At 52.1% G+C, this 13,388-nt stretch overlaps 1 protein-coding gene across 1 annotated transcript in view; it reads right to left on the minus strand.

Moving 5' to 3' along the window:
• LOC130514677 (BAH and coiled-coil domain-containing protein 1) overlaps window positions 1–13,388 on the minus strand; it is a 53,524-nt gene that overhangs the window by 6,493 nt on the left and 33,643 nt on the right. Inside the window, 19 exon segments of the mRNA XM_057014408.1 lie at window positions 141–216; window positions 1,068–1,182; window positions 1,270–1,399; window positions 1,767–1,841; window positions 2,145–2,428; window positions 2,562–2,732; window positions 3,110–3,304; window positions 3,433–3,667; window positions 3,957–4,068; window positions 6,585–6,698; window positions 6,786–6,922; window positions 7,016–7,185; window positions 8,353–9,297; window positions 9,415–9,760; window positions 10,008–10,270; window positions 11,166–11,324; window positions 11,523–11,722; window positions 11,814–11,925; window positions 12,334–13,386. Of these exon segments, the coding sequence (XP_056870388.1) occupies window positions 141–216; window positions 1,068–1,182; window positions 1,270–1,399; window positions 1,767–1,841; window positions 2,145–2,428; window positions 2,562–2,732; window positions 3,110–3,304; window positions 3,433–3,667; window positions 3,957–4,068; window positions 6,585–6,698; window positions 6,786–6,922; window positions 7,016–7,185; window positions 8,353–9,297; window positions 9,415–9,760; window positions 10,008–10,270; window positions 11,166–11,324; window positions 11,523–11,722; window positions 11,814–11,925; window positions 12,334–13,386 (4,892 nt within the window).

Genomic DNA, 13,388 nt, shown 5'->3' on the forward strand with positions numbered 1-13,388 from the left:
CTGTGACAGACAGGGGGTGGACCGGGGAGGAGAGAGCCAAGGGACTGGCAGAGCTACAGAAAAGGCGAGGAAGGCAATTAGGAAGAATAGAAGAGTTAAGAGAAAACAAAGAACGCTTCTGTGGAGCAGGACAAACTTACAGCTTCCTGTAGCAGCTGCTCCAGTGAGTAGATTCTTGGGCGGTTTCCTCTTTCGCCATCGATAACAATGCTAAAGCTAAGGAAACACAGGAGAGAGGGGAGAGACAAAGGAGATGAGGGCGTTTTCAGATGCTGGTGTTATGCACGGCGAGCTGCCAGGATCACGCTACTCCCACTCTGCTGCTGTTACAGCATCGTTCCGCTGCCTGGGCCAGAGGAACCATATTGATACGAGCCTAAGGATGGCGCCGCGTGCTGGTAACACGCAAACACACACGGCGAGATAAAAAAATCATCTGGTCCCGGAAATAACTTGGTGCCGACTGTTACGGCGGCTACCCCGTGGAAGTCTCAATGGTTAACCGAGTCTGAGCCGGAACTCATAACGAGCACGTGAACACACGTCTGTTTAGTCCAAAAATCGGCTGTGAAGTGCAACAACCTGAATTGTTGCTTTGGTTTGTCTGCAGCGCCTCCAAATCCTATTTGATCTTGAACATTTGTGGTGAGAAATTCCCAACAGTTTGATCAGTTTAGTGACGCCGCTCTGTCGTCCGGACACTAATAAACACTTTGAATGTGAACTCGTGTGTCTGCAATGAACCCTGCAGCCGCTCCCTCCGCAGAAAATCCATCAAGCTGTCGCACATAATTACATCCAGTCTGCCCGCTTCAATTTCAACCCTAATAATCTGGTTTAGATCTGGGCTTTCACTTTCTGGTCTGGACAGCAGTTGTCAGAATTCTAGTGGACTGGGCAGGACGGGAGAGGGAGCCGATCCAAATCGCACCAGACACGTGCTTCACCTACAATTTGTGTGGAGAATCTGGACACTTTTCAAAATAAAATGCCGGCACAGCTCGGCTTTGACGACCTGTCCCAAGCGCCTCTCCTCCTCCAGCGCAGAGAACATTCAGTCTGCTTACATGTCTGGAAGGTCCAGAGAGTGGACCCTCGCAGCATAAAGAAGCTCGTCCTCCTTGGAGACCAGGACCTTCAGCCCATCAGTTAGGAGATCTTTGGTCAGCACACAGTTAGGAACTGCACAAGGAAAGGAAAAGATTACAAATGATGGAATCATCTTCCTTTTTTTTCTCTCCCCACAGGACACACGGCGGCGCCTCTCACGTTGGGGGACTTTCTTCTCGTATGATTTGCTGCTGTCGTCTTCTTCCTCTGAGAAGCTGCTACCATCCATCTGAAAGCCCTCGTCGGCCGCAAAGCTCTCCAGAAGCCGGCTCACTGCTCGTCCCTTCGACTGGAAAATGGAACAGAAGGAATAAATGGATGCAGGCGCGTCCTGTATATAAAAGTAGGTCCGGAGATTGAAAGTGTGATAGAAGGTGGGAGAAACAACCGCGGGAGACTGTGCGAGGCCTGTACCGTCTCCTATTAGCAGCCATTTTATGCTAACACTTTCAGAGTGTGCGCACCACCCTCCTCCCTGCATCTTGTCTACCGTCCTCTCCTCCCCTGAGCTGGCACAGCGGGAGGTTGGGACATGGGAAACGTGCTAAGCACTTTTAATAGTTCTACAGTTACAGTCCTCGGGGTGAGAAATCTGGGACGGCGGAGACGAAAGGAACGGACGTGATGTGGAGCTGGGTGCCCAGAGACTTTGGTACCTGGTGTTCCTTGCTCCTCCGTCCGGCGCCGCCCTCCTCGCTCTGCGAAGACGCGAGTGACCAGCACGTTCTCCTCTGTGCAGGGACGGAGACGGAGGGGAAGAGCAGCGAGATGTGGCATTATTACCCGTGAACGTGCACGCTAGGTGAATGCAAAATGTGCGCTCCTAAATGAAGCTATGAATTATTAATCTGAGAAAACATGCTTCTCGTTTCCGAGCACATTAAGTTCAAGATTTAATTCCGCACGCGCTAATTAAAGCCTATTAATTAAGTTCAAAAATGAATATCTGTGTACAGACTCTTAATAAAGCTGTCAGACTGCTACTGTACAGATGAACTGGAGGCGCTGACTGGAATTCTAAAGTTTGGACTCACCTTATTGATCACTCCTCTCAACATGGTGCTCTTGCGGGTCGCCCTCTTTAACCTTTCGCTGGTGGTTGGAAACGTGGCGAGTCCCATGCTCCTCCGGTAGCGGCTGCCTCTGGTCCCGATGCTGCCCCAGTGAGGCTCCTTTGACCTGGGAACACACGGCCGTCGGACCCCTTCGGGTCGCTGCTCTTCGCTGTGGTTTTTGGCTGCGGTGGCCAGGCTCGGCCTGCAGGGGGGCTTCTTCCTCACTTTGACCTCCCCCTCGGCTCCAGACAGACTCTGGGAGCCTGTGCCGTTCAATTAGAGAAACAGATTTAGACCAGACTAAGAACCCAGGAGGCAAAACATTAAACAGATGCTTCCCATGAAGATTTGGGGCAACGCTGTTGACGGTGAATCCGTTTCCAAGGACGGTCTTACCGTAAAGCTCCTGTCTCTGTTTTTTGTTTCTGGCTTTCTGATTGGCCTCCAGCTTCACAACAGAAGAGGGGCTCGGACCCGTCACAGAGGGGCTCGTGATGTCCCTGGGGGGCTGCGCTCTGTAGTCTTGGCCTTCGTCAGTGTCATAACTGCCGTCCTCCTCTTCGTCTTCTACCGGATAAAGACACGTTTCTATTATGAGATGGGTCTCGTAACCTTGTTGGGCTGATCGACTCTATCACTTCCACCTTCTCACCACACCTCATTAGCATTTAAATAGTTAAACCCTCCATGCTAATTACAGATGTGGGTTTGCCACGTGCGCTGCAGCGCTCGTGAGGGTGCTTTACGACTGCGTTTGTGAGTGTTTGGTGGTACAAGTTTGCTGGCTAAACATCTTTTCAAAATTATAGTGACTGAGATGGCAAACCAAAAGCATCTTAACCCCCAGTTTACGCTCATGTTAGAAAAGTTCTGCTAGTTTCTATGAGCATTTGGTGTAAAAGTGGTCAAAGTTTGCATATTTTGGGCCTGTTTTATTGCTTCACCTTGATCAGAGGAGTCACTCTCTGCGGGGGAGCTTTCCCCCTCCTCCATGGCCTCTGGTCTCTGGCCACGGAGAACTCTTGCTCTGGGCTGGCCCAGGCGGGAAGAGGAACCCTGTTGTTGAGCAACGGATCCCTTTTGATGCCCACGGCGCACCAGCCCTGTCCAGTTGTCATGGGAACCGCTGTCCCCGCTGGCTGCTTTTGAAGAAAATTAGTGAAACTGATCAAAGCTAAAACCAGAAAATGTGCGAAAATGTTTGTGGACTTAGCGGTCTGTGTTGGTTAAATGAAAATATCATGAGACAGTGGGTAGAGCGGTCTACCTGTGTCGCTCTGGCCCCCAGACTCCCGCCTGGACTCGGCTCTGCTTGTGCCCTGGCTCCGGTGTCTATGCTTGGGGTTGGAGCTGCAGGGCGAAACCTCCTTGTCCCTGGAGCCTGTCCCTGAGAGATTCTTTTTACCCTGGGCTTTCTGTTTGAGCTGAGTCACATCGCTGGCCAGCTTGGAGCTGAGCATGCTGTGAAGGCTGCTTTTTCTGCAGCCCTGTGCTTTTATCTGCTGCAACAGAGGGAGATGAAAGAGGAAGAGAAAGCCAGTTACACTCCCGGTCACAGCAGCCACAAAAGCATCAGAACGTCAGAGGAAGAGGGCTCTCATTTGCTCTCACAGAGAAGATAAAGGGAAAGTTGAAGGCCCACTGCAAAATATATTAACATGGAGAGCGGCGGATTTGACTCCTGAGGGGAGCACCTAATTAGAAATAGCGCGCAACAAAGGAATATATCAGGAAACAAAGAGTCTCCTCTTTCTTCTCCTGTTCCAAGGTGGAGGACGAGGGGACCCTAACCTGCGTGTTGCTGAGTCGCCAACCTCGACTGGACAGCCTCTTCTTCCTTCTGTGGCCGTCTCCGCCTCCTCCGAGGTCCTCGGGCGACGGTGAAAACCCGGCCCCTATCGACCTGCCAGTCAAAACAAGAGAGAGGCGTTCGTTAGGGAAGAATTAGCTAGGAAGGAAAAGAAATGAGAGAAGTCACGAGTGAAGACAGAGCAGAGTCACCTCTCACCGGGACCCAATAACTCTCCTTTCCCTGTTGAATGAACAGAATGGCAGGAAAGGACACGGCAGAGCCAGCGTAGGGGGCTGAACGCTTGAAAACTGCGGTCTAATGAGAAACCTGGGATGGTTTGAGGGCGGCGTGGCGGTACACTTCTTCCACGCTTTATCTAAGGAAGGCTTTCGCAGCCTCTGAAGAACGGCGCAGCTTCGAGGGACACGCTGAATGGCTGGAAGGCATCGCCTTTTCAGGCTCCCGCTATTGTTCTGAGCGAGGATCCAAGCTCCGCGGTCGCACTCGCACTTCTCCGCTGCGCGCTGTTTCCTCTACACTGAGCAGCATCACAAGCCAGCTACCCCAAATGCCCTTGAACGTGCCCCTGGAAGCCAGCCCAAAGACCACACGTAAGCCGGGCTCTGCTCAAACAAAAGATTAACTTGGCGCGCTCCGAGCGTGTCAGAAATCAGGCACATTTACAGATGACAGGGTGTAAACTTTAATCATTTCATCTTGCTCTTCCATTCGCAGTCGTAATAAAGCACACACCTGACTAATAATGTGCGTTTAGTCAGCACAGAGAGCGCATTGTGTGCAACTTCTGCGCGAATCCCCATAATCAGCCTGTCAGAACGCATCTGCGGCCAAACGGGAAAAAGCAAGAGCGACTTTCAGGGAGTGGGACTGTCTCCCCCATGACTGACAGGAGAGGTGGCGACACTGCGTAAGTTTGTCCCTGTGAGGTAAAACCTGCCACCGCTCGCCTTCCAACGCTGACAAATACAGCACGACAGAGGCTCTCCCCCTCTGCAACGGCCGAGCCGGGTCCGACCGTGCGCTGGCTAATTAAACAGAATTGATTAGCAGCGTTTGCTGGGGAGCGGCGTTTTTCTCCCCGGCCTTTCCCTCCCTCATCAAAGCTGGACCCCAGTGATGCACCCGCAGGAGTCGCTGAGGCGCGCACATAAGCAAACAACGGCTGCGATAACGCTCGTAAGCACATGCTTACATCCACATTTAACTGCACAGATGCATAGAATACACAAGCAGGGAGACATGAAATTGTTGCTCAGCAGACATGCACACACACACACACACACACACACACGCACGCACGCACGCACGCACGCTTGTGGCTGCAACAGAATCCGCCGGGGACATGGATGATCCAGCTGGGCTGTTAGCCACGGCTCCCCATTTAGCGTGCTTGAGCCTGGGCGTGAGTGGCAGGTAAATACATGAGTTTACATGACGCTGAATGTAACACAACGCAGGGCTGTTTTTAACAAGCCCGACCCAAATGTTGACCATATTTATATACAGGCCAGGCTTTTCAATGTATACAAACCTGGCAATTTCTGCAGTGCTATTCACATGCATCTACAGAAACCAAGAAACGAGGACCGATGTTGATGCCTGCAGGAAACCCAGCCACCCCCACCATCATTGTGTTGGCCCCGGCCCGCCTGCTATGCGTTTTCGCTGCAGGGCTCTGGGCCGTTACCCTTTCATTTGGGTGTCACTGTCACCCGGCATCAGCTTCCCAGCTCCGATCGGTGCTGGTCTGGCAATGGGGGCAGGGGTACATGGGTGGAAGGAGAGAGGAGGTGACAACGCAGAGGGGCAGCTGGAAACACTGCCCAAAACTCCACGGCGACAAAAGACGGCAGAGGAGACGGAGGGCGGTCGGACACAGCGAGGTGACATTTGCTGCTTCGGGCCTTTATAAACCCCGAAGACGGGACTAATCAAAGCACGGATGCAAACTTCCAACAACCCCCCCCACGACAAGCTCTTGGTTTATCGCTTCAGCCACCACTAAACTCAAAAAATACAAGTTTTAATGCAATTCTTTTGTGATTATCATCTTCCGCCTGTCTCTCATTATTTCTCTTCAGCTGTCCTGTCGGTCTGTTTGGCCCCCTCACACATGCGTGAGTCTTGCACGAGCATTCTAAATGCCAGCGTATCACTGAGTGGGTGCCCAGTCCCGACCATGGTGGTGCCCTTTAGACCCCTGGTGTCCCCACGGGGCTATGGCGTGTCACATTCTCGCTGTTGGGACAGATTACCGGAGAATTCGAGGTACTCTAATTACATCCTCTGCCTGTCATCTCTACGCCCAGCCCCCACCACCTGGTATCAAGCCCAGCTAGGATGAACATGCACTACAGTAATGCCACTGAGGTTTCAGATTACCTAAGCAGACGTCTAACCAGCCCAATGAGTGGTTTTCTAGGTATGCAGAGTCCATATACTGTATCGAGCGTGCATTAATATTCTGCCCCCGCAGACATGCACTCAGCTGACTGATTGGGATGTTAGACAAATAATACCAGTGTTGATTAGATTAGCTTAAGCTCTAGTGGACTTCCTTGAATGGTTCCACGGCATTCTCCGATTTCCTGTTTGTGTCTACTCACTTGACTTTCCTTTGCCCCTCAGATAAGGACACTGGTCCTGTGGTGAAGGCAGGTTTCCGCTTCCTTGGACGCCCCGGCCCCCGTCTCGCCGGGCTGCGAGGTGTTTCCTCCTTCCTGCTTGCAAACACAGATGGAAACACACCAGTGGTCAGAGGCATAGCCTAAAGGGTAAAAGGGTAAAAGGGTAAAAACAATGCTCACTGATGGTCATGCTTCCTCTGGAGTTTGGCTAACTCCTTTTGCTTCTCTTTGTAGCGCCGCTGCAACTCGGCTAGCTTCACGCGCATGGCAAGCTCAGGACCGTCCATGGTCTCCATGGAACCTTTGGCTGGACACACCTGAGGAGGACCAACGTGGTGCTTAATTTTTCTATTAAAAACAACATTCGCATTCAAACGAAGTCTCAACGCAGGCAGAATGCGTTTATTTACAGGTTCATTGCGAGGCGTCCAGTTGAACTTCCGACGTAAATTGAGGGTTCTGCGGGCCGGGAAGCATCGGCCCGAAGCTGCACTGTCGCCCTCCTGGGTGCCCATCTCCAGAGCACGTGCTGCGGCCAAAGTCGCCAGGCTTTGGAGGTCAAAGATCAGCAACTCTTCTTCTGTCATACAAGAAAACAATGGATTGAGCATCTCTTGTCAAAGCAGCAAATCCAAACCGCCGTTTTGATCTTTTTAATTTGAGAGGGGAAATTTAAAAAAAATGGCCATGTTAAATTTGTATGAAACACTCTGGACTGACCACATGCTCTTGTCTCTGTGGCCATCTTGGCACAACGTTCTTGCATGTTTGCCGAGTTGAGTCGAACATAATTTCGCCCAGCTCAGCAAGACTAGTGGGAAAACATCGCAATTCGCTTGTGATGTCACATCTCCGTATAAACGTCTTCTCCATGCTTCTTTCCGCTATTGTTTCGGGAGGTTTTGATGAGGCGCGTGGCCCTTCCCAACGCCGTCAACAATATCACATCACAGAGACAACATGACTGACTTTAAAATCATGTTGATGATACCCTGCTTTTTATAGGCGTCTCTTTTGGGAGCTGTTAAATGCATTAGGATGCTGGTAAACACAAAACATCCCTTTTGCACGGATTAAAAAAACAAAAAACAAAAACACATGGCACTTTGAAAAACAGGGAAGCTTTTAAAGGCACTTTAAAACAATGGGGTCTAATTAGACAGGCAATGCTCCGGGGTACCGACTGCTTTTTGCTATTGGCTGCTTTTGTGATTATACACTAACTTTGTGTGTGTGGGAGAGTGGGAAATCACTCCGCATGTTCAATTTTTTTTTTTTTTTTGCCTCCCCAGTTTTTGTTAACGTAGTGGCTTTTTTGTGGTGTGCACGTGTGTGGATCACACACAGGCAGGATGAAGAGAGAGAGGCAGCTCCCCAAGGGAAGCTGGGGGGGAATGAGAGGAACGGGAGCCCCTCCCGAGGAGTTCAGCCCTGTCCTCCTGCCTCGCCTCCTCCTCCAGAGGCCTCTGCATCGTCAGAGCAGCCTTTTAGAAAATAAAAGTGCCTTTAACAACCAAAGAGAAGCAACAGCGAGCAGGAATGCGGACGGCTTCTCTGGGGACATGTTAGAAACCACCAGAGGCGCTTGAGACCGGCAGGAAGAGGGGAGCATCTGAGAGGAAATATAGAGGCTAGGCTAGGCCGGAGGGGGAAGTGGGAGTTTGTCTCAGTGGACGTGGAGGAAAACTCAGAGATTTAAGTTATTCCCCTTATGTGCGTGTGTTGGGATGCAAGTGTGACTGCTCACCCTTGGTTTTACCACAGGTGCGTTTCTGCTGCTGCAGCTCCAGATCTGCCAGCTCACTCAGAAGCTCCATACCCCGGTGGGGGTTGGGCTGGGAGGGGACAACTGAGGGGGCGCTGAGAGGGAACAGGGGGAAAGGGGGTACATCTGTGCAGAAGGCGGCAGCAATCAGCAGCTCCAGACTCCAGTAGCAGGGCACAGGGGTCGTGTGGGGAGCGGTACCGGCTGCCTGGTTTGAACCGCAAGTGGCTGCAGGAGCAGCGGAAGGGGAGGCAGAATCCACACCAGCGGGGGTCATCTCACTCTGAGGTTGCTGTGTGCCCTCCTTTGCTTCCTCGGGGGCTGGGGACGGAGACTCCGGGGCGCCAGGGGAAACAGAGTGGAGCTCAATGATAGCGGGCAGCTCTGTGTCACGCTCTCCCGGCACGCCGACCTTTTGAACATGCTCCACCTGGCTCTCCTCACCCACCGCCTCATCATCCTCTTCCTCTTCCAAGGTGATGACAGCTCTTGGCCTCTCAGGCTCCTCTGGTGAAATGGGAGTGGGACAGGATGCAGCCTCACACACTGGGCTCTCCGCAGGGGGGCAAACCAGGACTTCTTCCTCAGTGGGGCCCTGCTCCTTCACCTCCTCGTCTCCAGGCACATAGTTGGCTGCTGTCACCGCTGCTACCTCCACATCCTCCCTCTGTTCCAGAACTCTTTCAACCTCTCTTTCCACCTCTTCCTGTTCCACATCCTGGTGTTGGAGAGGCTCTGGGAGGGGCCTGACCAATGCCTGGCAATTGAGCTCCTCCCCCAGACCCGAGAGAGGCTGGGGGCCATGTTCACTTGGCTCCACTTGGACCGCTTCCAGGTCAGCTGGTTCAGCCAAGTGAACATCCTGAGGGGTGGGTCCACTCTTGTAGCCGGGGGCAATAGCAGGGTAGGTGTATCCAGGTGGTAGGGCTGGAGAAAGACACACAAAGATTAGGCCCCTTCACACCAAGAAAGGAATAAAACAGGAATATCTGAAGAACCTTTAGGTTTTTTTTGGTTTTTATGGGTAAATTTGCTTATTCTTACCAGGTTCCAGAGATTCAGGGTAATCACGTGGGGGATGTCCCTCTCCCCTTTTGTCCTGAGATTCAGATCCCTTGTGCATCTGCGGTGGCGCAGGGCTTATGGCTGGGGAGTGGGGGGCCGCAGCGGCGGGGCTGGGGGCCGGGCAGGGTGTCGACGGAGTGCTTTTGGGATGCGGCCGTAGTGAGGGGGACTGGCAGCATGGGGACAGGTGGGCGGCACACGCTGCGGCGGGGGAGGGGTTCCTCTGGGGAGGGTTGTAAGAGAAGGGCTTGGCCGCTTTAGACATTCTGGGCTCAGAAATGAGTTCCTCCAGCTCAACCGAGGGCTCGTTGGGCCTCTTCTGCACCTACGGAGATTCATGAGCAAGTAAATTAGCGATGAAACCCTCAATTCCTCGAAGGCTTGTAAATGACACTAAAAGGTACTTGAGCAGCATAAATTTAGCCTTTCCCTCAATCCCTCTGAGAAAATCAGTATATCACAGAGAAAAGGAAGTTAAAAATGGAGCCGTCTGAGAATTTAAGATGACGGGGGGAGGTAATTGTCTGACTATTCAGCATCTGTTTTGCGGACAGCTGGATTGGCTGAATCACCTGTGCAGTATGAGCGGCGTGGTGCTGCATGTCCACCACGTGCGCGGCTCTGTGCGGCTGCTGCTGGGCGTGAGGCTGCTGTTGGGGTTGTTGCGACTGGTGGCTCTGGTGCTGATGCTGGAGCTGCTGGTGCTGCTGGAGAGCGTACAGCTCCTGTTGCCGTAGAAACTGGGATCGGGAGTACACAGCGGGATGCTGCATGTGGGAGGGTGGGCCCCGGGTGTTGTACACAGGGGGCCAGAGCCCTGGCTGCTCCATCACATCTAATGAGAAAAAGGAGGAGGAATGCGGCAAAGACAGTTACATTAGCCAAAAAAAGGCGTACAGACACTTTTCTTTTGGATTCACATGCACACGTTTTGCACTCACTACTTTAACACCGCTACCCACATTTCTCATTATCCGCCTCCCACATACCCATAAACACTTAAACATCATTGTATTCACTTTATTGCATCAACGACTAATGTCTTTTAAAAAAGGCAGCTTTTTTGTCGACTGCACAGACCATCTCCCCAGGCAACAGCGATCCCACACTCTCCCCGGCTGTGAACAGAAGTGCCGGGAGAATTTTCTGGAATGGCGTGGAGCAATATCATGACAAAATCGTGATGGATGGATAAAATACTGGGCCGGAAATTCACGTCTGTCTCACCGGACCATTAAACAGATTCACAAATGGTAAGAGGGTCCAGAAAGATCGAGGAGGAAACCAAGTTCCCATGACCGTGGACGAGCTTTTCTGTTAACACAGGGACTATCAGGGTAGATACAGTATCATAGTGGCCTTGTTGGACACTTTGGGACTTTTCTTTTGGGGTTTTTACGGCTGTTCTCAGGGAAGTACGGCACAGGGACGACTGATCACTTCAGGACCATTATCATGAGGTTCAACAGTGGTCTCCACAGGATCACCTGCCCCCTCCCCCCAGGTTGTCAACAGCCTTCTAAATGATGGTTTCAGGTTAATGCCATAATAGCGCTGTGTAAATGACTGGAGGCAAAGCTGTGGAGTTTCTAATTTATGTGTGCTCACATTTGCATGACACATTCTGATGGCTAATGCATCCTGCTCACACGCGCACGTGTGTGTGTGTGTGTGTGTGTGTGTTAGAAGAACAATTGCTTAAGTAGGGGAAAGCAAAGGTTGCGTCCTACCCAGGTGATGGGTGGCAGGGTGAGCAGGAGGCTCAGTTGGCAGGACCACCAGCTGGGCAGAGGGGTCCTGGGGAAGAGGCAGGACCGGCTGCAGAGGGCCAGGCATGGCTGCAGAAAACCCCGGGGGCAGGTTCTGGTGCAGCGCAGTGTGACCTATACCTGCTGTTAAGAGGGGAGACATACGTGTGAAGTCACCAGAATTTTAGTGTGGCTCTAAACTATATGACGAAGAAATGACTTTAATACGGCTTCTTTATGTAATCTCCAATCTTTAATTTTTAGGATCAGTCCATGAAGTTTTACAGCCTGACCGCGAATAAACTTCATCTTTTTCCGCGGTGATTAATACTCTCTCACCATACGAGTGTCCTGTCATCCAGAGAGATGGGCTTCCAGTCCTTGGCATCCAATGATGGTGAGCGGAATGTGCAGAAGGATCCCCTAATTGGCCTGACTGGAGGGAAGTCCCACCTGGGACCATCAGATGAGACGGTAGGTCTCCGTGACAGCTGTTAGAGGGGTGGATTCTCGCAAACTCCACCCTTTCCTTGTTGTCCCTGGTGTGGGGATAAAACAAAGAAATCCAGACCACTCTGCAGAGCGTTGCTAACAATAAAAGATTTAACGGAGCACTGAGCAGTGTCTTACCGAATGTATGCGTCTCTCTCTCTGTCCAAGCAAGTTAGATTTATTTGTTCTCCACTCAGCCGTTTTCTCTCCTCCTCAGTGGGATCTGAGGGATACAGGGAGCGCGGTGGTCCTATGAGACAAACATTAGCTTAACCGTTAGCATTCGCTCTCTTGACAGTATTCCCAAGTCTCTCACCAATACTAAAAATACTCCTGCCGTTCACAAGAGACTCACCCGCTTTTCCGTCTTCGCTGTTTTACAAGATTTGCATCATCAACAGTTGGAAATCGGTTTGTACAAACGTTCCAGATTAGTTTTATAACTCTTTCTTAGTCCTATGTCTTAAGCCAGGGAACCTTATGCAACCGCACATCCTAGACAAATACTGTAAATGCTATATTTGGTCAAAACAGGCTGGATTTTTACAAGAAATGACCTTTATTACACGTGGGACCTGCCATTTTAGGGCATTTAAATGATTTTGCACCAGAGGTTTTGCGCCTGCACGTGTCCCTGTTCCTCCTCTCCCGTCCTTACCTTTGACAGAGGGGTGAACTCTGCCCTGTCTGCTGTTGGAATGACTGTCTGCCGAGTGACACGGCGGTTCCCTCTGCCTGGCCACAGCCACAGCGATTCCCACGGGTGGCTGCCGCACCTCACTTTCCCCGTGACCGGTATCACCGAGATCCCGGCTCCGCCCGCTGTAGTCAGGTCTCTCGTTCTCATTAGTTGGGCCTTTTCTGGAGGGCAGAGTTTGTTTGTTGCCCTGCATGGCGCAGCTCCCACCGGCAGGACTTGATTTGAGGTTACCCAGTCCCCCAAAGGGGCTCTTTTGGGAGAGCAGCAGAGGCTGTTGCTGGTTGCTGTACTTTAATAAGCTTTTCATTGCGCTGCTCTCCCCCTGTGTGGGGCCCTGTGGTTCAGGGTGCTGCTGTGACTGCTGCTGTTGCTGCTGCTGCTGCTGCTGCTGACTGAGAGGAGGTGCAGCAGGAGGCTGTGGAGGAGGCAGGCTAATTCCTGGCTGCTGCTGGGAATGCTGTCCCCCAGTGTTCCCCAAGTCCATGTATGTCTTCCTTTGCTCTTCCTCGGGCTGTGACATGTGGTGTGGAGGCCTCATGGCCCAGGGTGGCACCGCGGGCTGCTGGTGCTGGTGCTGGCCACTGCTGTAACCGTACGGAGACATGTCCATCTTTCTTTTCAGCTCCTGACTTGTTCCCTGGTTCAACTCGGCAGGAGACGGAGCGTCAGGGCCAGGCCGACCGTGCTGCTGGTGGCGTATTCTCGCCACCTTTTGACCATCTCTCTGTAGAGAGCAGCTACCTGCAGGGGCGGGACCATGGGATGCCCCTGCACCACCATGTTGACCCATATTTTTACCTCCAAGCGGGGAGGAGTTCGGAGGCGGCCCGGAGTGGGAACAGTCTCTATAAGGAGAGGTGTTGACTGAATGAGGGACTGAGTGCCCAGATTTGTGCCCCTGGGTCAGCGAGGACCTGAAGACATCCATGTCCACGGTGCTGTTGATACACTCAGCACTACGTGAGCGTACAACCTGGTGCTGCTGCTGCTGGGGATGCGCAGGCTGCTGTTGT

Source organism: Takifugu flavidus, chromosome 18 (assembly GCF_003711565.1).
Source record: "Takifugu flavidus isolate HTHZ2018 chromosome 18, ASM371156v2, whole genome shotgun sequence".
Taxonomy (NCBI): domain Eukaryota; kingdom Metazoa; phylum Chordata; class Actinopteri; order Tetraodontiformes; family Tetraodontidae; genus Takifugu; species Takifugu flavidus.